The sequence below is a fragment of the Rhinoraja longicauda genome, chromosome 17 (assembly GCF_053455715.1).
Source record: "Rhinoraja longicauda isolate Sanriku21f chromosome 17, sRhiLon1.1, whole genome shotgun sequence".
Classification (NCBI taxonomy): Eukaryota; Metazoa; Chordata; class Chondrichthyes; order Rajiformes; family Arhynchobatidae; genus Rhinoraja; species Rhinoraja longicauda.
Window position 1 is genome coordinate 16,924,409 of NC_135969.1, and position 25,268 is coordinate 16,949,676.

A 25,268-nucleotide genomic window follows, 5' to 3' on the forward strand; every position below is an offset into this window, starting at 1 on the left:
TAAAGGGGAGGCCATTTAAGAAGAAACATTTTCACCCAGAGAGTTGTGAATTTGTGGAATTATCTGCCACAGAAGGCAGTGGAGGCCAATTCAATACACAATAGGTGCAGGAGGAGGCCATTCGTCCCTTCGAGCCAGCACCGCCATTCAATGTGATCATGGCTTTAATTCACTGGATGAATTTAAAAGAGAGTTAGATAGAGCTCATGGGGCTAGTGGAATCAAGGGATATGGGGAGAAGGCAGGCACAGTTACCGATTGTAGATGATCAGCCATGATCATAATGAATGGCGGTGCTGGCTCGAAGGGAAAAATGGCCTCCTCCTGCACCTATTGTCTATGTTTTTATGACTTTATTTTGCACTAAATGTTGTGTCCTTCATTCTTTATCTGTACCTATATGTACACATGACAATAATAAACTAAATTAAACCTCTGAAAAGAGTTAGAGGCTTTTCGGCCGTCTGCTCCTAGACTCTCCCACCAGTGGAGACCTCTTCTCCACATCCACTCTATTCACTCCTTCGCTATTCATCTGCCCTTTCACCTCCGCAGATGCTGCCTGACCCATCGCGTTCTTCCAGCTGCTTGCCTTTGGCTCAGAGTGAGTTAAAGTGAGTTAATAATACTTTATTTTGAAATACTGCATTGCTTTTGGTCTTTCTTTAAAAAAAATACAGAAACCTTAAAAATGTTCAATGTGCAATCCTTTTAATATAAAGACTGTATAGATAGTTGTGTTTGTTTTTGTTTTTTTGCAGATCTGCATTCTTTCCCGCATTATTTTAAAATCGCTGCCGATCCACGAGTTTAGGAAATGCATCGGTGCACATTTAAGTCATCGGCCCGATGTGCAGGTCATGTCCACAGAGGCATGTTCAACTGTCACAGGAGCAACGTAGTACAACGCATGGATTTAATCTCCTCCATGTCAAGGTTCTTAAAGCACCCATCAATTGACCATGTCTCAGCCATGGATATATAAAAGCACCAATGTTGCTCCATCTCTTCCCTTATGGAGATGGCTCAGAGAAGGAAAGGGTAGTCTTCCAAGTAGCGCCGGACGAGTTTTGGCAATGGGAGTTTGTCCACTTGGTGCGTCGCCTTGTTGATGGACAATCGGCACAAGTGCTGGAGCGAGGGGAAGGAGTCTTTCCGGTGCAGGGGTTTGATGAGCTTCAGGTGGATGGCGGTGTCCTTGGGGGGGAGCGCTGCGGTGGTGCCCGCAGGCTTGTCGTACCGGTCCACCACGCAAGAGGTGACGTAATGCTGGATCAGGCCGAGAACCTCCCTGAAGGCCAGGATCCTGGGCTTGGCCAGGAAGTAGGAGTCCAAGCAGAACTTGCCATTGCTGTACTCGATGCGCACGTTGGTGGGGCCGCGGCTGGTCTTCACCGACAAGGTCAACAGGTAGCTAGGGTGCGAGCTGTCGCGGATGAGGAAGGTTCCTTCCGGCATCTTGTTGAGCTGCAGCTTGGCCTCGGTAGCAGTGAGAGAGCCCCAGTACCATCCTGCAAATCAAAGGCAAAGCGGTCACTTTACTGTTTAGGCAACATCTCCAAACCATTGAGTTTAGTTCAGTTTAGATCAGTTTAAAGATACAGCAGGAAACAGGCCCTTCGGCCCACCAAGTCTGCGCCAACCGTCAATATTGTCCTACACACGAGAAACAATTTACAATATTTCCCAAAGCCAATTAACCTATAAACCTCTACGTCTTTGGAGTGTGGGAGGAAACCGGAGCACCCGGAGAAACCTACGCGGTCACGAGGAGAACATACAAACTCCGTACCCATATTCACCGGCCATCTCTGGCGGTGTAAGGCAGCAACTCTACAGCTGCGCCACCGTTACCTCCGCACATGGTCTCTATCTTTGGTATAAACCAACGTCTACAGTTCTTTGTCTCGACACTTTAGATTTTAGCTTAGTTTTAGAGACACAGCATGGAAACAGGCCCTTCGGCCCACGAAGTCCACGCCGACCAACAATCTCCTGCGGAACCCCAGTGCTGCAGACCACCCTGTCCGAGACCAGGTCCTTTGTCCTCACATACTGTGGTCGGTTGGTGAGGTAGTCCATATCCTGCACCTCAAAGCGCCAGAGACCAGGTTCAATCCTGACCTTGGGTGCTGTCTGTGTGTGGAGTTTGCACGTTCTCCCTATTTGCACAACCACCTGGGTTTTCTCTGGGAGCTCCGTTTTCCTCCCACATCCCAAAAGACGTGCAGGTTTGTAAGTTAATTGGCCTTTGTAAATATTACGCTAGTGACAAAGCGGGATAACATGGAATTAGTGTGAACGGGTGATCAATTACCAAGATGCCCCACCTACACCAGTCCTACCTGCCCGCTCATAAGACCCAGGCCATAGGACTGGACTTTTCAAAATGGCGCCAAAACATGGCGCCTCTTGCATACAGGCTCAGTGGAATATTTCTGTACACTTTGTGAATGGGGATCGTGCTCAGGTGTGGCAATTACTGTTAAAACACAAAGTACTCGTGCTGTCACACCAGGATAGGTGCTCCAGCAAGAAAACCCAAGCCCAATGTCAAAGTAGTATCTACACGACCTACGGACACTGATGCCATAGGACAGTATGTAAGTAAAGAATTTTCATTGTACATTGACCGTTGACTAGCCTACCTGACAGATCCAATTGGCGGAGGGTGGTGGTGAGGCATTGCATGTCATCTTCTGGGTCTCTCTTGGCGACGGGCTCCACGCTGGGCACTTGCACCGGACCAACGGAGGCGCTCTCCTCCTGGAACGTCATAAGGGACACGTTCCTTGGGATCTGAGCGTCCGGCTGCTCCAAGATCATGAGTATGTCGGACCTTGATCGGGGTCGAGTGAGGTTCCTTGCTCCTTGCTGTGTCGCCAAAGGTCTATGGGTAGGGAAGGAGTGGGGAGAGGAGGGAGGGGGAGGGTGGGAGTGCAGCGGGGGGAGATTGAGAGAAAGAGAGAGAAAGAGAGAAAAAAAAAGTTTTTGTCAATATGAATATCCACATCATAAGTACGGCCCACTTACATCCCCGAAATTGTGAGAGATACAAAATAAATTCCAGATACATGGAATCTCAAGCAAACCTGGTGTAACTCAATGGGACAGACAGGATCTCCGGAGGACATGGATAAACGGTATAGAACATAGAACATTACAACATTGGAACAGGCCCTTCAGCCCACAATGTCTGTGCCGAACAAAATGCCAAGACCAACTCTTATCTGCCTGTAGTTACTCCATATCCTCCCATTTCCTGCACATCCATAAACCTATCAAAAAATCTCCTAAATGCCACACCATTTCAGGTCAGGCCCCTTCCTCAAACTGATCGTAGCAGGGAATGGAGAAATATGGATGTCAGGTAGTCGGTTTGTGTGCTCAATGACTATGCCTCTTGCATATAAGATCACCTTGCACTACTTCAAAGATGCAAAGGTATGATTATCTGTGATATCCCACCCACAGTTTGTCCCTCAATGGGGTGGCACAATGGCACTGCAATAGAGTCGCTGCCTCACAGCGCCAGAAACCCAGGTTCGATCCTGACTACGGGTGCTGTCTGTACGGAGTTTTACGTTCTCCCTGTGACTGTGTGGGGTTTCTCCGGGTGCTCTGGTTTCCTCCTACACTTCCAGGGTCGAACTTGGGTCCCCAGCGCTGTAAGGCAGCAACTCTGCCACTGTGCCACCGTGCCATTCCAGGCTAGATACCAGGAATGATTCCAACCTTTAAATCCCTTTACTTGCCAGTGAAGCTGATTAAATTAAATCAAAATCGATGCACTAATAAAACCGGTACTCAGATCAATTATTTATTGCTTCAGTAATGTTGTAACCTTTTAGAACCGAGGCTCAAACATTAATCAGCAACGACAAAGCTGAGAATGTAACAGTGGAGTTGTAAATCCCCAATCACTACTGACTAGAGCACAAAGCATAATTCAATGTGAACAGCAGCACAGTTTGCTTTTGCTTAATGTTTTTATAATTCACAATGAGAATGAGTCCATTTATATCATCAAGATGTTGAGGCTTAAAGTGCTGGAGTAACTCAGCGGGCCAGGCAGCAACTCTGCAGAACATGGATAGGTGATGTTTCAGGTTGGGACCCGTCTTCAGACTGATTGGGAAAGGGTCTGAAGTCTGAAGAAGGGTCTCAACCTGAAACGTCACCTATCCATGTTCTGCAGAGTTGCTGCCTGACCCGTTGGGTTACTCCAGCACTATTTGTCTATCTTTGCTACAAAAACCAGCATCTGCAGTTTCTTGTTTCTACTTGTGCTGCCTGACCCGCTGAGTTACGGCAGCACTTTGTATCTTTTTTTTTCATAAACCAGCATCTGCAGTTTGTTGTACCCACAAGAGAATGACACTGCTCAGCTCATCAATCAGAATGAGGCCATGCAGCCCATCAAGACAGAGTTGCCCTTGTTTCATCAACGAGAGCGAGGGCATTCAGCTCATCAGGTGGATGCAGCCTTCGGTTCATCAGTGAGGGCCATGAGGTCCATCGAGAGGAGGCTGTCCAGCTCATCAATGAGAATGAGGCCGTTTGGCCCATTGAGCCTATACCAGCTCTCAGAGCAGTCTGATCAATGTCCTCCAGTGTCTCCATTTATTTCCCTGCAGCCCTTTGACCCTTCCTGATTCTCCCACCACCCATCCACACCAAAGTTGACCCAGAGCAGTTAATTAACAACAACCAGACAGGAAAGTGGAGCACTCGGGGGAAACCCAGGGCGGGTCACCCAGGGGGGGACGTGCAAACGACTCGCCTGCCCAGAGAGGAAGGAGTGGAACGGAGGGTCGGTAAACGGAGCGGCTGTAGGAGGGAATGCACGGCCTCGACAGGGGAGTGGGCTGCTGGAGGCCCTGCAGTTGCCTGGGGCTCGGCTGGTCCGAGCGCCGCTCCAAGAGGCCAAGCACGTGGACCAGACACGGCCTACAGTGGTGGAGGACACCAAGACTACGCTTGGCCAGGCCAAGTGCGTGGACCGGACACGGCCTACAGTGGTGGAGGTCACCAAGACTACGCTTGGCCAGGCCAACGCTGCCAGGACAATGGGCCTTCATGATTCGGCCAAGAACCCTACACTTACAACTGGGACTTGAAAATGGCGCCAAATCTGTGACTCTGTGTACGACTGCTGTACACTTGTACTGTATCTGACATGCTTATCCAAGATGTATCTAAGGGCTTATGTATAGGGATACTTGTACTGAGCTTTTTACAAAGATGAATTTCATGCTGTATCTTTAAACCAGAAACATGGGCGTTTCCTAAACTTGGCAACCCATTCAGTTACATAAAGCAGTAAGGAACAACAAACCCAGGCTGCCAACGCCCCGTGTCATTGGGAAAAATGACTGTCATGTCCTGTGATTTGCAGGAGATACAGGGAGGGGTGGAGTTACAGCCATGGCCTTCACTGCAAAGACAACAGGAACAGTGTGCTTACTGTGAGAGAGGCACGCAACAAGTGCGTCAATGAGACAAACATCCCCTTCTCAATCCAGGCTTCCTCACCAGTAAACAGTGTCAATTACCAGGGTTACGTTTGACAGGGACAGGGACAGAGACAGAGACAGAGACAGAGACAGAGACAGAGACAGAGACAGAGACAGACACAGACACAGAGACACACTTCGCATTCCTCCACTGTCTTCAGAGATTTCCAAGCAGACCCAAGATTGGTAGACGCAAGGAACTACAGATGCTGGATTACACAAACAAAGACACAAAGTGCAGAAGTAACTCAACATGTCAGGCATCATCTCTGGAGAACGTGGACAGGTTATGTTTCAGGTCGGGACGGGTTGTAGTGGGGGGGAGAAAGCTGGAAAAGAGAGCAGGACAAAGTCCCCAGGCTTTGTGGTGATGAGACAAAGCCTGACCACCATTCACTAAGGTGAGAGGCGAGATGGGTTTGTCTGTGATTTGGACAAATGTGTGATGGGTTCACATCCAAGAATACAATGTTCCAACGCACTCCCATTTTAGACATTGGCTGTTGTTCAAAATCGTGGAGAAGTATGTCCGTTTTATGTTATCTTCTTTCAATTTACAAGGCCACTGTATCATTCCTCTGAAAAGCAGCTTGCAATGCTGATAGCTCTAGATTTTAGTTTTAGTGATACAGTGTGAAAACTGGCCCTTCGGCCAACCGAGTCCACGCCGACCAGCGACCGACCACCTTTACACACGTTCTATCTTACACACTATCCTACACACAATTTTACAGAAGAATGTTTTAATGTCATATTTCCCAATCAGAATAATGGGATTCTTACTTGAAGCGGCACAATAGAAAACTGTGTGTAAAAATAGTACTTCCTTATCTGCTCCCTTACACAATGGGGGACCGTTCACAGAAGCCGATTAACCTACAAACCTGCACTCTTTGGAATGTGGGAGGAAGCTGGAGCACCCGGAGAAAACCCACGTGCTCACAGGGAGAACGCACAAACTCCATACAGACAGCATCCAAGGTCAGGATCGTACCCGGGTCTCTGGCGCTGTGAGATAGCAACTCTGCCACTGCGCCACCGTGCCACCTTAGACACACAATCTTGGCTGATAGTCGCAATGGAACTGATGCTCTACAATGCTGAGAACTATTTTCTGCATTCTGTATCTTTCCTTTTGCCCCACCTATTGTATTTGAGTTTGGCTTGATTCTCCCCTCTTCCATCAGGCAGGAGGTACAGGAGTTTGAAAGCGCATACCTCCAGATTGATGATGAAGTGCTGCTGATGAAACTTTTTTGTCACATGCACCCATGTACCAAGGCACATTGACAATGTTTGTTTTGCATACAATCCAGTAAAATCATACTATTGATAAGCACCATCTAGTACAAAAGTGTAGTATAATAGTGAACATCCACCGAGACAGCATAAACAGTTGCCACCTTTCTGGAGCCCACAATGTTTCAGAGTCTCAAGATTCAGGAACAGTTTCTTCCCAGCTGTTATCAGGCAACTAAACCACAATACCATCAACTAGAGTGAGGTCCTGACCTCCCATCTAGCTCATTGAACTATCTTCAATTGGACTTTATCTTGCAATAAATAATATACCCTTTATCCTGTATCGGTACACTGTGGATGGCTTGATTGTAATCATGCACAGTCTTTTCATTGACTGGATAGCACGCAATGGGAAAAGATTTTCACTGTACTTTGGTGCACGTAACAATAATAAACTAAACTGAACTAAACCATGCAAACCAAAGTGGCGCAGCTGGTAGAGCCACTGCCTCACAGTGTCAGTGACCCAGGTTCGAGCCTGACCTCGGATGCTGCCTGTGTGGAGTTTGTACGTTCTCCCTGTGACCATGTGTGTGTCGTGTCCTCCGGTTTCCCAAAGACGTGTGGGTTTGTAGGTTAGTTGTTGGCCTCTTGTGTGTCGGGAGTGGATGAGAAAGTGGGATAACCTAGAACTGGTGTGAATGGATGATCAATGGTCAGTGTGGACTCGGTGGGCCGAAGGGCCTGTTTCCATGCTGTATCGCTCCAAAAAGTCAACTAAATGCCTCAGTACACACAATAATAAACCTAAACCTAGTGATGTGGCACAGTGTGGGATCACTACACAGTCACAGATGCTTCTTTCAAGCTGTGATGTTAAATGAAGCCTTTGTCTGACTGTAGATAAATTGAGAGTCTCAGAATCATACAGCTTGGAAACAGGCCCTTCAGCCAAACTTGCCCACGCTGACCTACATGTCCCATCTACACTAGTCCTACCTGCCTTTGTTTGGCCCATATCCCATTAAACCTATCCTATCCATGTACCTGTCCAAATGCTTTTTAAACATTTTGATAGTACCTGCCTCAACTACCACCTCCAGCAGCTCGTTCCATACACCCATCACCCTTTGTGTAAAAAAGTTGCTCCTCAGGTTCCTATTAAATCTTTCCCCTCTCACCTTACACCAATGTCCTCTGGTTCTTAATCCTCCGCCACTGGGTAAAAGTCTCTGTGCATCTATCCTATCTATTCCTCCCATCATTTTATACACCCCTATTAGACCACCCCTCAGCCTCCTGCACTCTGAGGAATAATGTCCTAGCCTGCCCAACCTCTTTCTATAACTCAGGCGCTCTCTTGGGCTTGTTTCAGAGAGTAGCAGGGGATTTGAACTTTGATTGATACCACCAAAGAGATGGTTTGGTTGTTGAACGTTTGTGGCTTCCCGAGCACGATTCCCAGGTCTGTACGTTCCCCACTCTACGCTTGAGAATGCTGCTTGCAAAAGCTAACGCCGCATCCTGACATAGTGAGAATTAAGGGGAAAAAAGCTGTAGATGCTTGAAAAGTGAAATAAAAACTGAAAATGCCACAATCATTCAGCAGGTCAGGCAGGATCTGCAGAGGAGGAAACGATTAATGTTTCAGGTCTGAGACTCTTTGACTGGTGAAAGTTTGGCTTGTTCATTGTTCCTCTTTCTAATGTTTTCTGTTCTTGCTCTTGAGCTCGTGAGATTAATAATTCATAACTTTAATGTTTATGCATTTTTGCATTCTCTTTGCTTCATTCCTTCCCGCCCGCCCACTGCCCCCAACTGTGCCAAGAGGAGTTATCTGTGCCTGGCAACTGTGCGTGTGTGCAAGTGGGTGAACTAACTCACAATGACAAATCCATTCATCCTCGCTCATGCGGGGAAGAATCTGTCTTTCATTGCGGAGAGAGGCAGATGCAAAGGCCAACACTGATGAATGAGTCTGCACTCTCTGACTTGCAACCAAAGTGATTATCACAGGGGCTGGCATTGCACAGGTGTGTGAGTGTTTCCTCACACTGCGGACCACTTATAGAGTCATACAGCACGGAAACAATCCCTTCAGCCCAACTCATCAGCATTAGGGCAGCACAGTGGTGCAGCGGTAACGTTACTGCCTTACAGTGACAGAGACCCGGGTTCAATCCTGACTAGGGGTGCTGCCTGCACAGAGTTTGCATGTTTTACCTGTGACAGCGTGGGTTTTCTCCGGGTGCTCCGGTTTCCTCCCACACTCCAAAGGAATGCAGGTTTGTAGGTTAATTGGCTTTGGTAAAATTGTAAATTGTCCCTAGTGTATAGGATAGTGTTAGTGATGGGGGTGGTCATTGGTCGGCGTGGACCCAGTGGGCCAAAGGGTCTGTTCTGTGCTGTGTCTTTAAAGTCTAAAATCTAAAAGTCATCCATGCTAGCCAAGGTGCCCCATTTAAGCTAATCCCATTTGCCAGCATTTGGCCCATATCCCTCTAAACCTGTCCTATCCATGTACCTGTCCAAGTATCTTTTAAATGTTGTTATAGTACCTCCTCTAGCAGCTCATTCCATACACCCACCACCCTCTGAGTGAAAAAGTTATCCCTCAGTTTCCTATTAAATCTTGCCCCTCTCACCTTAAACCTATGCCCTCTGGTTCTTAATTCCCCTACTCTGAGTAAAAGACTGTGCATTCACCCTATCTATTCCCCATGCTCAGGCCATTGAGTCCTGGCAACATCCTGGTAAACATTCTCTGTACATTCTTGTGTGTACCTTCCTGCACAATTCAACTGAGGTTGGTGCAGAAACTGCAGATGCTGGAACCAGTGGCTAGCGGAGTTCCGCAGGAATCGGTGCTGGGGCCGCTACTCCTCACTTTGTGGATTTGGATGTGGGAATTGGAAAGCCTAGGAAAGATTTAGGACCAGAGGCCACAGCCTCAGAATAAAAGGACGTACCTTTAGAAAGGAGGTGTGGAGATTGCAGATTCTTGATCAGTATGGGTGTCAGGGGTTATGGAGAGAAAAAAGGAGATTGGGGTTGAGAGGGAAAGATAGATCAGCCATGATTGAATGACGGAGTAGACTTGATGGGCCAAATGGCCTAATTTTGTTCCTAGAACTTATAAATCGTGTGTAAAACGCAGTGCGCTGGAGCAACCTAGCAAGTCCGGCAGGATCTCTGGAGGACATGGATAGGTGACGTTTCGGGTCGGGACCCCGTTGAAGTGTGAGGTGTCTCGGATGTTGTCGAGAGGGACTGTACGAGGGGAGGGGTGGACGAGATGGAATCAATGTACCTGGAGATGAAGTCTGTGGGGCAGGAGCAGGCTGAAACTATGTATAGTGGAAACATTTTGTTTGCATGCTATCCAATCAAATCAGATGATAATGTATATACATATATATATATCTACATTATCATTATTCGTATATGAATACTATCAGCCTAAACTCAAGTATAATCGGTAGAACGAAGGAAAAGATGCAGTGTGCAGAATACATTTCTCAGCATTGTAGCATAACAGTTCCAACGAAAAAGTCCAATGTTCGCAATGGGGTATGTTGGAGAATCGGGATAGTACCCTAGCGAATGGAAGGACCGTTCAGAAGCCTGGTAGCAGTGGGGAAGAAGCTGTTGCTGTGTCTGGTGGTACACACTTTCAAGCTTCTACTGACAAAGTGGGAAAGGTCTTTGATTATTTTGGATGCTTTCCCGAGGTAGTGTGAAGGCTAGATGGGGAGTCTGGCCTATGTGATGGACTGGGCTACAAGTACAACACTGCAACTCGTGTGGTCTTGGGCAGAACTGTTCCAAAACCAGGCTGTGATGCAACCTGATCAGTGTGATGGACTGGGCTATATTCTTGTTGTAGGAAGGAACTGCAGATGCTGGTTTAAAATGAAGATAGACACAAAATGCTGGAGTAACTCAGCGGGACAGGCAGCATCTCTGGAGGGAAGGAATGGGTGACGTTTCGGGTCGAGACCCTTCTTCAGTCTGAGGTCTCGACTCGAAATGTCACCCATTCCTTCCCTCCAGAGGTGTTGCCTGTCCCGCTGAGTTACTCCAGCATTTTGTGTCTATCTTGGGCTATATTCTTGTTCTCTAAGGTCTTCTAGAACTACACTCATGCATTGCAGTGGCGAGGGAGAAAGAGGGAGAGAGTGAGAGAGAGAGAGAGAGAGAGAGAGAGAGAGAGGGAGAGAGAGAGAGAGAGAGAGAGAGAGAGGTTTGAAAAGCAAATGGGAGGGGGTGAGGATTTGAAGAAAGACTGGAGAAGTCAGATTATCCCCCTCTCCAAAAAAAAATCTTTAAAACCTCGAAGATTTTACTGGGAGTGAAAGCGTTCTTCCCTTTCTCTGCTTCCTGCCCACAATTCTGATCAAAAATAGCAACTTCTTGTATAATAATGCAAAGATTCAAGTTTGCATACATCAATCCCAGTCAAGAAATTCAGGCAAACGATGTTCCAGCAACCTCCCGCACTGTTCAAATGGCTTCAGCGTTTCCTTGCGAATTTGCCCCTGCTGATTCCCACATCCCAACCAAACCCCCCTCGCAGTTTCTGCCCCCTGTGCTCGCAGTTCCTTCTCTCCACCCCCACCCCCACCCTCCCCCTCCTCGCCCTCCTACCACATTCTCCCCTCTTTCTCACCCTCATCAAAACCACTGACTCTCAGCTACTTGGCACTTGAGGTTCTAGGTTCTAGGCTCACTCTCCCCCACCCCCACCCCTCTTGCAAATTTTCTCTTCATTCACTTGACCCCCCCCCCTCTTTTAAGCTTGTTGTGGTTTCATTGGGGGGGGGAGGGAGGCGCTGTGTGAATGTTGCTCCAAGAGACGCCGGTTTCAAAGAAGATGCCAAATTAGTGTTCAAATGTAATGGGGTGAGGAGAGGGGAGGGGGTTTCAGGGGTCAGCCGGGGTGAGGGGGAACTCGGGGCCATTAGCAGAGGTGTCTCAATGATGGGGGTCGTCGAAGAGCGACGCTGGAAGGATGTGGACATCCAGAGCAGATAGTCAAGTGGTTGGTTGGTCACCGCGTTAAGTTGCAGTGAATAAACCCACCGCACATGGTCGGTCCCCAGTGGCGACACGAGGAACAGCAGGTGCTGCACCCTGGGCTAAAACCCAAAGTGCTGGAGGAACTCAGCAGGTCAGGCAGCATCTGTGGCGGGAGATAGACAGGAGACGTTTAGGGTCGGGACCTTTCTTCAGACTGTGTGGGAAGGAACTGCAGATAGATGCTGCTTTACACCGAAGATAGGCACAGAATGCCGGAGTAACTCAGCGGGACAGGCAGCATCTCTGGAGAAGAGGGATTGGTGACGTTTCGGGTCGGGACAGTCTGGAGAAATGTCACCTATTCCTGTTCTCCAGAGATGCTGCCTGCCCCGCTCAGTTACTCCAGCAGTTAGTGCCTTTCTGCAGACTGATGGTACTCAAGGGTTCAATTCCTGAGAACTGTCCATTAAAGGACACTCGGACAGGTACACGGATAGCAAAGGTTTAGAGGGACATGGGCCAAACGCGGGCAAATGGGACTTAGATGGGGCATCCTGGTCAGCAGGGGCGAGTTGGGCCGAAAGGACTTGTTTCCGTGCTGTATGATTGTATGAGTCGAAGACAATTCTTCCAAACAGTTTGAGGCATTGGGTTTTCTATAGTAACCCCAATATATATCTTATAAAAACATATACAATTCGTAAGGGATTGAACAGGCCAGATGCAGAAAAAATGTTCCCGATGTTGGGGGAGTCGAGAACCAGGGGTCACAGTTTAAGAATAAGGGGTAGGCCATTTAGGACTGAGATGAGAAAAAACAAAACATTTTCACCCGGAGAGTTGTGAATCTGTGGAATTCCCTGCCACAGAAAACAGTGGAGGTCAATTCACTGGATGTTTGCAAAAGAGAGTTGGATATAACTCTTAGGGCTCACGGAATCAGGGGGTATGGGGAGAAGGCAGGAACGGGGTACTGATTTAGGATGATCAGCCATGATCATATTGAATGGCGGTGTTGGCTCGAAGGGCCGAATGGCCTACTCCTGCACCTATTATCTATGTTTCTATGTTTCCCCATGGGGATGGATAGGCGACATTTCGAGTCTGAAGGGTCCGACCTGAAACATCCTCTGCCAATATCCCCCCCACAGATGCTGCCTGGCCCGCTGAGTTCCTCCGGCACTTTGTGTTTTAGTCAAGAAGTGACCAATGTTATCTTTCAGTGAACTAATAAAATTGGGATAGAAGGAATGGGTGACGTTTCGGGTCGAGACCCTTCTGGTCTCGACCCGAAACGTCACCCATTCCTTCTCTCCCGAGATGCTGCCTGACCTGCTGAGTTACTCCAGCATTTTGTGAATAAATACCTTCGATTTGTACCAGCATCTGCAGTTATTTTCCTATAATAAAATTGGGATAATGAATCCCAATTGCTAATCGAGTCGGTGGAAGGGTCTCGACCCGTAAGGTCACCCATTCCTTCTCTCCTGAGATGCTGCCTGACCTGCTGAGTTACTCCAGCATTTTGTGAGTAAATACCCTCGATTGTGTCTATCTTCTGTGCTAATCGAGGGACGTCGATTTCAACAACCCAAGACCCTATCTTCTAATCCAGTAGAGACCAATTGTAGTTTTTTTTTCCCGCAGCCCGTTGTAAGCATTACATAACAAAGGACTACACTTGCAAAGCATTCGGTTGAATTTTCACCGCCATTGTTGCACATTGTAAACATTCTGACTCCGTTTAGAGATTTATTTCTAAATATATATTTTTTATTATTCCGGACAGAAAGTCGAACACAGAACAACAAATTCGTGCAGTCGCCACAGAACGAACGCCCCTCACAGGTTCCTATGAAATCTTTCCCCTTCACCTTAAACTTCTGTACTCCGTTTCTTGATTCTCCTACCCTGGGCAAAAGACGCTGTGCGTTTACCCGATCTATTACCATTATGACTTTGTTCACTTATTTGCAACAATTATTTCAGAGTTCATCAATTCTCTGCGTCAACGAATCCGCCAAATTTTTACGCTTCTTGTTGAGGGTGTTTGGGACATTTAACAACGATTTTTCACTCACTTCTTAATGTTTCTAGTCCTCGATTCTGTTCGGCAGCAAACATACACTAAGATATCAAAAACCCCCTTCACACTGGAGGCATACCATCAAACAGAAAAATGCAACACTTACCCTTGTAAACAGAGTAACATGTCAAGTTCGAGAGATGCAGATCCTTGGTGCTCGTTTGCCGGCTGCGTTGCCTTTCCCACACTTAACAGGGATAATTCATATTTCCCCAAATAGGGCGGAGGCGAAGGTGAACAGAACAGGTGAGAGAAGGAAGACCTAGTTTTTTAAATACCAGTTGAACAAAATAAGTAGTATTTGCACGCCCGCATTGTTTGTTTCCTGGTCCCCTTCTCTGCTCTGGTTCATCGGAATTCAGAGAGACAGGTCTGATGTACACATCCCAAGTTGCAAGTTGCAAGTTCAAATGCAGGGCGTAGGTTGAGTGCGGCAGCGCTGGTGGTAACTGCTGGTTTTAGATGCCCTTGCGAAAGTAATTCCAAGAACGAAAAAGGAGAGTTCCTGGAATTGCACGAAACAGCTTGCAACTTGGTAGAAGGAATACAATGGATTCAGTCGGGCAGAAACAACCCGGCAGCGAGCAGGGCTGTCACACCGGCCATCTGTTGATCCATGTGTGCCCTTAAGTTGAGTGTGTGTACAAATGTGTGCTTAATTCGCGATAAAGGGCGCTAAACAGTCAACCGGCTTCCCCTCTCTCTCTCTCTCTCTCTCTCTCTGGATCCGGCTTCTGCCCAAGAATGTGTCACAGCCAACGACGGAAATGCCTTTGATCCAGTTCCAGGAAATTTCCAAGAATTCGCTGCCGAACGTCATGCAAAGGAGGGAGACTCAGTGAAAGAAAAGCCAATGAACGTGCTTGGAGGCGTTGCGACTGGGGGGGGGGGGGGGGGAGGAGGTTTAATCACGCTGTGTGTAACACAGAACCTCGGCCAATCACACACACACCAGCACGACATCAAGCTTCAGGCTTTCCATTCTCTCTCTAATCCAATGGACGACCATTTTTTTAGGAGGTTTGCTTTATTTTAACCTCACAATGGCCAGTCAAGTCCCCTGTTGAGTTTATTGTCACATGGACAAGTGCAGGTGCACCCTGTACAATGGAAATCTCGCTTGTAGCAGCATCACGGGCACAAGGACTCAGAGAAACACACAAAAACATATTGTACATAAATTCTACAAGAATTTTTAAAGGGGAAAAGACCATCCCAAAAAAGAGCAAGATATTAGACTGCAGAAATACACAATTCTCAATTCAATTCAATGATTCAATGATATAATGAGTGTGAGAAAATAACTGCAGGTGCTGGTACAAATCGAAGGTATTTATTCACAAAATGCTGGAGTAACTCAGCAGGTCAGGCAGCATCTCGGGAGAGAAGGAATGGGCGACTCGAAATGTCACCCATTCCTTCCCTCCAGAGATGCTGCCTGTCCCGCTGAGTTACTCCAGCATTTTTGTGTCTATCTTGGGCTATATTCTTGTTCCCTTTGAGGTCTTCTAGAACTACACTCAAGCATTGCAGTGGCGAGGGAGAAAGAGAGAGAGAGAGAGAGAGAGAGATACAGAGAGAGAGAGAGATATACAGAGAGATACAGAGAGAGAGAGAGAGAGAGAGATACAGAGAGAGAGAGATACAGAGAGAGAGAGAGAGAGAGAGAGAGAGGGGGTGGTTTGAAAAGCAAATGGGAGGGGGTGAGGGTTTGAAGAAAGACTCGAGAAGTCAGATTATCCCTCCCCCACCGACGTTTCGTCGCCCATTCCTTCTCTCCTGAGATGCTGCCTGACCTGCTGAGTTACTCCAGCATTTTGTCAATGATATAATGAAATGCTTTGTGCTGCGTTCAACCCGGTAAAATCCTACAGAAGACCGCACCTAGGCAGTACACAAAGAGTCACTGTTATCGGACAGTTGTATCTTCTGCTCACAGCGGGAACCAGGCCTGCCGTCGTACGTGGGTGGCAGCAGGTGGCTAGGTCGCCCAACTCTCTTCATTCGGGGCGATGCCCCACCATCATTGTTCTCTGCTCCCCCTGCTGGGTTCCCCCTTCGATCCCGGCACCCCAACACCCCCACCCCACCCCCCCCCCCCCCCACCACCACCACCACCACAAAATAACTGCAGATGCTGGTACAAATCGAAGGTATTTATTCACAAAGTGCTGGAGTAACTCAGCAGGTCGGGCAGCATCTCGGGAGAGAAGGAATGGGTGACGTTTCGGGTGTCACATCAGTCTGAAGAAGGGTCTCGACCCGAAACGTCACCCATTCCTTCTGTCCCGAGATGCTGCCCGACCTGCTGAGTTACTCCAGTACTTTGTGAATAAGTACCCGGATAGCGGGTCTATGGTAGTGCAAAAGGTTTCATTTAATTTGAATTAGAGATACAGCGTATTAACTGGCCCACGGAGTGCACGACGACCATCGATCCCACGTTCACACCAGTCCCATGTTATCCCACTTTCTCTTCCACTCCCTACACACAAGGGGGTAATTTACAGAGGGGCAATTAATCTACAAACCCGCATGTCTTTGGGATGTGTGTGGGGGGGACCAGAGCACCTGGAGGAAACCCACGCAGGCAAAGGGAGAACGTGCACATTTCACAAAGACAGCTACCGAGGTCAGGATCGAACCATGTCGGTGAGGCAACATCTCTACCAGCTGCACCACTGCGCAGATGGACATGGACAAAACACAAGTTATATATCAATTATACATGAATTACACATTAGTGCAAACATGCATAATTGGAAAACAAGTGCACAATTGGGGCGGCACAGTGGCGCAGCAGTGGAGTCGCTGCCTTGCACACCAGGAACCCCGGTTCGGTCCTGACTACGGGTGCACTTTGCACGGTTCTCCCCGTGACGGTGTGGGTTTTCTCCGGGTGCTCCGGTTTCTTCCCACCTTCCAAAGATGTACATGTTTATAGGTTAATTGACTTCGGTAAAATTGAAAAATCGTCCCTCGTGTGGAGGATGGTGTTGGTGTTAGTGTTAGTGTGGAGGATAGTTAGGGGTGAACGCTGATGGGCGCGGACCCAGTGAACTGGAGGACCTGTTTCCACGCTGCATCTCTAAAGGCGAAAGTCTAAAAGTAAAGTCCACGGCAGTGCAAAAGCGGTGGTCCGGAATGTTCTGTTGCCGAGGGAGGGATATTAGGGTTGTGCAGGTCGGTTCAAAAAACTAGATGATGCAGGAAAGTAGCTGCTCCTGAACCTAGTAGTTTGGGACTGCTGGATGGTAGCAAGTGAGAAGAGAGCGTGGTGAGGATTGTTGAGGATCGATGCCGCCTTCTTGAGGCAGCGCCTCATGTAGATGGACAATAGACAATAAACAATAGGTGCAGGAGGAGGCCATTCGGCCCTTCGAGCCAGTACCACCATTCAATGTGATCATGGCTGATCATTCTCAATCAGTACCCCGTTCCTGCCTTCTCCCCATACCCCCTAGATGGGGAGGGCTACATCCGTGTTGGACCGAGCTGAGCCCAAAACCCTTTGCAACCTCCTGCCTTCCTCTGCATTGGAATTGCCGCAACAGGCCATAATGTAACCAGTCAGGGCACGTATAGGGAGGGGTTTGTTGGAGTATTCAGTGATTTGCATGTCGTGCCTCTTTAAACCTCTATTTAGACCCAGAGCAGACTAGCAGACAATATTGGTAAAGATGCTCGTCCTTTAGAACTCAGTGAAAAATCATCATATGATAAGACCTAGCAGCTGAATCAGGCCATTCAGCCCATCGAGGCTGCGCCGCCGTTCAATCATGGCTGATCTATTTTTCCCTCTCAACTCCAATCTCCTGCCTTCTCCCCGTATCCTTTGACACTAGGGTAAACAGTCAGAACCGTTTCCAAACATGAAAAAAAAATCAAATACTAGAGGGCATAGCTTTAAACCGAGAGGGGCAGAGTTTATAGGAGACGTGTAGGGAATATTATTTTACACAGAGAGTAATGAGTGTCTGGAATGCGTTGCGAAGGAGTGGTGGAGGTAGATACCATAATGCATCCCATAATGCACATACGAGAGCACACCTGACCCCCCCCCCCCCCCCCCCCGGCCTCTCTCTGGAAGAGATCGGCGGGTCGAATTTGCCCCCTGCGGCCGGGGCTCTGGAACTCCGTCCCGCCCGGAGCCGGCAGATCCGTTCCCATAGCCGACTTCTGAGGCCGGCTTTGAGGGGCGGTATCTCAGTCCTCCGGCGACCTAGGTGGACCGTTCTGGTATCGTTGGACACCTCTTGGAGGCCGTGTCCTGCTGGTCTGGCAAAACGGATATTCCAGCAAGGCTCCTTAACCAAGGGTGCCAGGAAATCAGTGGTGGACCTGTATTTGCATTTATCTTGCCTCATCATCTCCTCCAGCCAACAGCACCACAATCCTCTCCCCACTGCTGCCCACTCTATCACCTTTTCTTCCTAACTTTATACCGTTCTTTGGAATTGGTATTCAGTTAATATTGGAAAAGGTTTATTACTGTCATTTGTACCAAGATACATTGAAAAACCAAGCAATTCATACCATACATGAGGACATCAGGTAGTGCAGACAGGAATGTAAACATAGTGCAGAATGTAGTGTAGAATATAGAGAGAAAGTAGAATACCGTGTTACAGCATCAGGGAAAATGCAGGTTAAAAAAAAGTGCAAGGAACACAAGAAGGTAGATTGGAAGATTGGGAATTTATCCCTAGCATTTAAGTGGTCTGTACAAGAGTCTGATATCAGAGGGAAAGAAGTTGTTCTTGAATTTGTAAAAGGTCATCAACTTGAAATATTCCTCTGTTACCCTCCCCACTAGCGCTGAGTGACCTGCTGAGTATTTGCAGGATTTTCTGTTTATGCTTCGATTTACCAATGTCTGCGGTTTGCTGGGTGATTCTTGGGTTTCTTGATTTTCAGTTTTGCATCCCACAAACTAGCGTCTTCTTAACCTGTTGTAGTCCCCCTGGTGAGGTGCCCCTGGACCTGTTGCAGTCCTCCTGGTGAGGTGCCCCTGGACCTGTTGCAGTCCCTCTGGTGAGGTGCCCCCTCGACCTGTTGCAGTCCCCCTGGTGAGGTGCCCCTGGACCTGTGGCAGTCCCTCTGGTGAGGTGCCCTCTCGACCTGTTGCAGTCCCCCTGGTGAGGTGCCCCTGGACCTGTTGCAGTCCCTCTGGTGAGGTGCCCCCCCCCCCCCCTGTTGCAGTCCCCCTGGTGACGTGCCCCTCCTGTTGCAGTCCCTCTGGTGAGGTGCCCCCTCGACCTGTTGCAGTCCCCCTAGTGAGGTGCCTCTCTCCTGCTGTTGGGGAGGAAAGTCCCAGATTGAATCTGAAGAAGGGTCCCGTCCTGAAACGTCACCTATCCATGTTCTCCAGAGTTCCTGCCTCACCCACCGAGATACACCAGCACTCTATGTCCTATTTTAAGGCATAGAAGGATACAGTCTTAAAGCAGGCAAATGGAATTAACATAGATGGACAAGAAAGTCGACATGGACGTCGTGGGTCAAAGGGCTTGTCTATGGGCTGCAGGATTCTTGGACAGTTTAAAAGTTCATAAATTCATACGTTATAGGAGCAGAATTAAGCCATTTGGCCCTTAATTTGGCTCCGCCATTCAATCATGGCTGATCTATCTTTCCCTCTCAACCCCATTTTCCTGCCTTCTTGCTATAACCTCTAACACCCGTACTAATCAAGAATCTGCCATCTCCGTCTTAAAAATACCCATTGCCTTGGCTTCCGCAGTCATCTGTGGCAATGGATTCCACAGATTCACTACCCTCTGACTAAAGAAATTCCTGCTCATCTCCTTTCTAAAGGTATTTCCTTTTATTCTGAGGCTGTGGTCTCTGGTCTGACACTCTGCCACTCGTGGAAAACATGCTCTCCACATCCACGCTATCCAGGCCTTTCACTAGTCAGTAAGTTTCAAGGAGGTCCCCCCCCCCCCCCCATCCTTTTAAACACCAGTGAGTAAAGTCCCAGTGCCGTCAAACGCTCATCCTGTGTTAACACAATAATTCCTGGGATCATTCTCCCCTGGACCATATAAGATGCAGTGTAATTTGTGTGGAGAGAGCATCAGCCAAGCATCACCTTGGTTTTCCTGGCCAATTCTGATCCCTCAGCCAACATTGCCAAAATTATTTGATCCCTTGCACAGCACAAAAGCGATAGCAGTTCAAAAAGCAATGCATTGCGTGGTAAGCATCTGAAGTCAGGAGAAATAAACATATAATAATTGTATGTTGTCTTTCCTACACCACTGTTGTACAGGACCAGCACAGAGACAACCCAACCTTTTCACTGGGTTGATAGGCACAAAGTGCTGGAGTAACACAACGGGTCAGGTAGCATCTCTGGAGAAAAGGAATAGGTGACGTTTCGGGTCAAAATCCTTCTTCAGATTGAGAGGTAAGCTAGAGGTATGAAAAGGTTCAGCTCCAATCACAGCTGGCACCGATGACCAAGGAAAGGTGGAGCCCACAATGGTCCATTGTTGGCTGTGGAAGAGGTGCTAACGAAAGGATATACGGATGCGAACAGTGGAACTAACAGGATGACTAGGGTGGGAGAGGGGCAGGGAGAGAGGAAATGCAAGGGTTACTTGAAATTGGAGCTATCAAAATATCATACGGTTGGGTTGTCAGCTGCACAAACACTGGGTGGGCAGTGGAAGGCACTGCCACCTGGTGGCAAATCAGAATAAATGGCATTTGGATTTGGAGCCAAGCAACTTGAAACAGGTTGAGGCCCAAGCGATTGTAGATGCAAGGTTAACAGAGAGAGCAAGAGTGTTTTATTGTCATACGTCTTTGACGTGTTTATCATTTGTTGCATTTAATTGTCAACTTTTCCTCACGGTATTTACATTTACTGCACTTATTCCTACTCACCTTCCATCCTGAATTTAACTCACCAACTTACTGTGGGGCAGAACCATTTAACCCTTAAATCTTCAAGCTTTCTAAACCCAAATTTCCTCTGAAACCATCACCTCCCATTTCTGAAGGAGGGTCCCGATCCGAAACATCGCCTGTCGATTCCCTCCACAGTAGAGTGGCTCAGTGGCGCAGTGGTAGAGTTGCTGCTTTTCAGCAGCAGAAACCAGGGTTCGATCCTGACTACGGGTGCTGTCTGTACGGAGTTTGTACGTTCTCCCTGTGGCCCCATGGGTTTTCTCCAGGAGCTCTGGTTTCCTCCCACACTCCAAAGACGTACAGGTTTGTAGGCTAATTGGCTTGATAAAATTTAAAATTGTCCCTTGTGTGTGTAGGATAGTGTTAGTGTGCAGTGATCGCTGGTCGGCGTATACTCGATGGACCGAAGGGCCTGTTCCCGCGCTGTATCTCTAAACTAAACTAAACAAAAGATGCTGCCTGACCAGCATTTGTGTTTTGCTCAAGATTTCAGCATCTGCAGTTCCTCCTTTGTACCTCCTATTTCCATTTCCATTTGCCTCAGGTTGATCTGTCCTCTCCTGTACTAACTCTTTACCTCAACCACTTTCTGATCCATGTTTTCACCACCATCTGGGTCAAAAAAACTTCCTTCTTAGTCGCCACCTTCAATCAATGGCCAGTCTTGCCCCACACTATCACCATCTTTCACACTTCTCTTTCTCAGGCTGTTTGCCTTGAATTTGTACCAGACCATGCCAAGGCATTTCACAAGTTTGCTCTCAAATAACATTCTATGGAGGTAACATCATGATTGATGGGTATCCTGTTGAAGTTCACAGTAGGTTTGGGCTGACTGAAAAGCTTCCTGCTGGCATCAGTCTTCAAGGATCCCCAGCATCCCAGGCCATGCCCTCTTCTCACAGCTCCATCAGGTAGGAGGTACAGAGGCCATACGTCTCACACCACCAGGTTCAGGAAAGTTGTACTTTCCAACAACTATCTGGTTCTTGAACCGACCTGCACAACCCTAGTTTTTAGTTTAGTGTCACGCCTACCGGGGTACAGTTAAAAGCTTTTGTTGCTAACCAGTCAGTGGAAAGACAATACAAAGTTACAATCGACCCATTTACAGTGTACAGATACGTAATAATGGGAATAATGGTTAGTGCAAGATAAAGTCTATCAGGGTCCGATTAAAGACTGTCAGAGTGTCTCCAATGAGGTGGATAGTAGCTCAGGACCGCTCTCTAGTTCTTGATAGAATGGTTCAGTTGCCTGATAATAGCTGGAAAGAAACTGTCCCTGAATCTGGAGGTGTGCGTTTCACACTTCTGTACTTCTTTCGTGATGGGAGAGGGGAGAGGGGAGAGGGTAATCCTACCTCGCAAGGGAACACTACTGACTACCTCTTGCACCACCGTGGACATGTTTTCTAATTGTGCATTTTTGCACTAATGTCCTGTTTTCTGCACAGCCAATTTTATTTTACTATCTGGCAAAATCTGTGTGATTTATGTATACTTGATACTTTTATGCTTGTCCATGTGCCTGCAATACTTCATTATACATTTAATTGTATATTGTATATTTCATTGTACCTGTACCTCTGTACTTGTGCATATGACAATAATCTTGACTTGACCAGTTACTTTCTTTTAAAAGTTGACTGAAAAACCTGTCTATCTCCTCGTTTGATTGGTGTTGCTAGGGTTTTACCAAACTGGTTTGGTTCAGAAAATAAGTCAGTACCTTACAATCTAAAAAAGGCACAATGTGCTGGAGGAACTCAGAGGGTCAGGTAGCATATCTGGTCAACATGGATAGGTGACATTTTGGTCGGGACCCTTTTTTAGAATGAGTGTAGGAAGAAGAACCGCTGTGTTACTCCAGCACTTTGTGTCTTTTTTTTTGTTGTAAATCAGCATCTGCAATTCCTTGACGATGTCTGAAGGTGGGATCCAATCCAAAATGTCACTTATCCATGTTCTCCAGAGATGCTGCCTGATCAGTTGAGTTATTCCTGCACTTTGTTTCCTATCCAGTTCCTTGTGTCTCCACCTTACAATGTAGGTCAGCTGTGTTTTCAGTATTGTGTTTACACGCTGTTTTGCTGCTGCAAGTAAGAATTTAATTGTTCCTTTGTTGGTACATATGACAATTAAACATCCTTGACTTTCAGTTGACTCTGTAGAAATATGACCTCACTAAATCCTGAAAGGTACCAAGCTAAGTAGAGTAAAATAGCACAATGACGCCATCTGATGTTTGATTAAGAAGTGTACTAGAAATTACAGAACCTGCTTAATGGACATTATGAACCATGGGATCTGAGTTCAGAGAGGGAAAGAAGAGTTAATGATGGTCTCATTGAACGGTGGAGAAGATGCCAGGGTGGCACAGTGGGGCAGCAGCAGTGTTGCTGCCTCACAGCATCAGAGCTCAGAGACTCGGGTTCGATCCTGACTATGGGTGCTGTCTGTAGTGTTTATATGTTCTTGCTGTGACCGTGTGGCTTTTCCCCAAGTGCTCCAGTTTCCTCCCTCATTCCAAAGACGTGCAAGTTTGTAGATTAATTGGCTTCTGTAACTTGTCTCTAGCATGTAGTATAGAACTAGTATATGGGGGATTGCTGGTCGGCATGGATGCGGTGGGCCTAAGGGTCTGTTTCAACACTGTAACTCTAAACTAAACTCAAAGAAATGTACGGCCAAATCACACTGAGTTTCTCAAGCATTGCTACAACACAAAGTACACTATACAGTTGGGAAGTGTGGGAATACAGTAGACAGGTAGCACAGTAAGAGCCTAATATTGCCCCAGGCTAATCCATTTTTACATATGCTAGTTGAGGATATGTTCTTGCACGTTGGCACGAACACAGGCCCAACGCTGGCATAGCTGCTGCTTCACAGCGCCAGAGAACCAGGTTCAATCCTGTCTGTGTGGAGTCTGCATGTTCTCCCTGTGATCATGCAGGTTTCCTCCGGGTGCTCCGGTTTCCTCCACATCACAGACGTGCTGGTTTGTAGGTTAATTGGCCTCTGTACAAAATTGCCCCTGGTGTTTAGGGAGCGGATAGGAAAGTGGGATAACATGGAACTGGAGTGAACAGGTGATTGATGGGTCAGCATGGACTCGGTGGGCCAAAGGGCCCGTTTCCATACTGGTGTTGGCATTTGTCCACCTGCAAGAGATGATGGTGTGGCTTTGACGTTGTCTTGCTTGGAGAGGAGAATGTTTAATCTGTGTTTGCCTTCCCTCTGTGGCCGACTAGTCCTATCCTTGACAGGCATGCCCTCCCTCAGCTTCCACGGGTGAAGTCTCTGGCTGTTGGATTGGGGGTGTGCATATGTTTTTGCTGTTGGCGCATGGCCTCCAGGGTCTTGAACCATATGCTGCCCTGGTGCTTCATGCCCACCTGGAGGTCCTTCATCCACCTCCCTTGGTCCTCAGCAGATACTTCCCAGTTGTCAAAGCCAATGTTAAAATTTGTCACATCTCTTTTAATCGTATCCTTGTGGTGAAGCTTTGCTCTCCCTCTTGGCCTCTGTGCATTGGCAACCTCCCATGCTCTATCTTTCACTCAATGAAACGGCCCAACATTCATCACACAATGCTGGTGTTCAGGAAGCCACAGAATGGACAGGAGCTAAGGGAACAACAGAATAGGGTATGGAAACAAGGAACTGTAAATACTGGTTTACAAAAAAAGACACAAAGTGCTGGAGTAACTCAACAAGTCAGACAGCACCTCTGGAGGACAGGGATAGGTGATGTTCTGGGCCAGGATCCTTCTTCAAACTGATTGTGGTTAAGAAAATTGGGAGAGGTGGGAGCGGGATAAAACTTGGCAAGTGATAGGTGGATACAGGTGAGAGGTGTTTATTGGGAGATGGTTAGACAAAGACCAGAGATGAAAAGACAAAAAGTTTGAAAAAAGGATGGAAGAGGTGTGAATAGTGAAGCAAGAGGAAATGGACATTAAATTGGATGCATGCTTTTTTCCCCCCCTTTTGAACACTGACCACAAGTGGGACAATAACTGCTGTAGCACCTTGAACAAAGGTATTGATAGATGGATTGAAAGACACAGCATGGAAATGGGCATAGTTGTGTAAGATTTGAGAAGTTTTCCCTCATTTGGAAAACAACACCAAACCAAAGAGCTGCAGTTTGGACATTTTAAACGGGAGACTGGGGCTGATAGCGGAGAAAGGCTGCGGTCAGATTAACAAAGGATGTCACAATCCGTGGGTCCTAAAATGGCCGCAGGACCTCGTGACCAGCCTCAAAAAGTAAAAACCTTACATCCCAGTCTCTAGGTTTTCTGCAAAATCATGGCCAGAACAAAGGATGGGTATTGGCCATGCAGAAACCTACGAAACCAGGTCGGAGTCCAGACACTGGGGCGCTGACATCAGCATACTCACAATGCCCCAAGCCGACCTAAACAGTTCATCTCGTTGAGGGGGCACAATAGCCCATAGAAAACTACCTGGTAGGTG

The 25,268-nt window shown here is 47.5% G+C and overlaps 1 protein-coding gene across 1 annotated transcript; it reads right to left on the reverse strand.

Moving 5' to 3' along the window:
• Nucleotides 1–729: 729 nt before the first annotated feature.
• Nucleotides 730–14,676, reverse strand: LOC144601619 (cytokine-inducible SH2-containing protein-like). The gene is made up of 3 exons (XM_078413837.1): nucleotides 13,970–14,676; nucleotides 2,649–2,890; nucleotides 730–1,511 (listed from the first exon to the last, which is right to left on the reverse strand). The coding sequence occupies exons 1-3, from the start codon at nucleotides 13,987–13,989 to the stop codon at nucleotides 1,027–1,029; spliced, it is 747 nt and encodes a 248-aa protein (XP_078269963.1). The 5' UTR covers nucleotides 13,990–14,676; the 3' UTR covers nucleotides 730–1,026.
• Nucleotides 14,677–25,268: the final 10,592 nt, after the last annotated feature.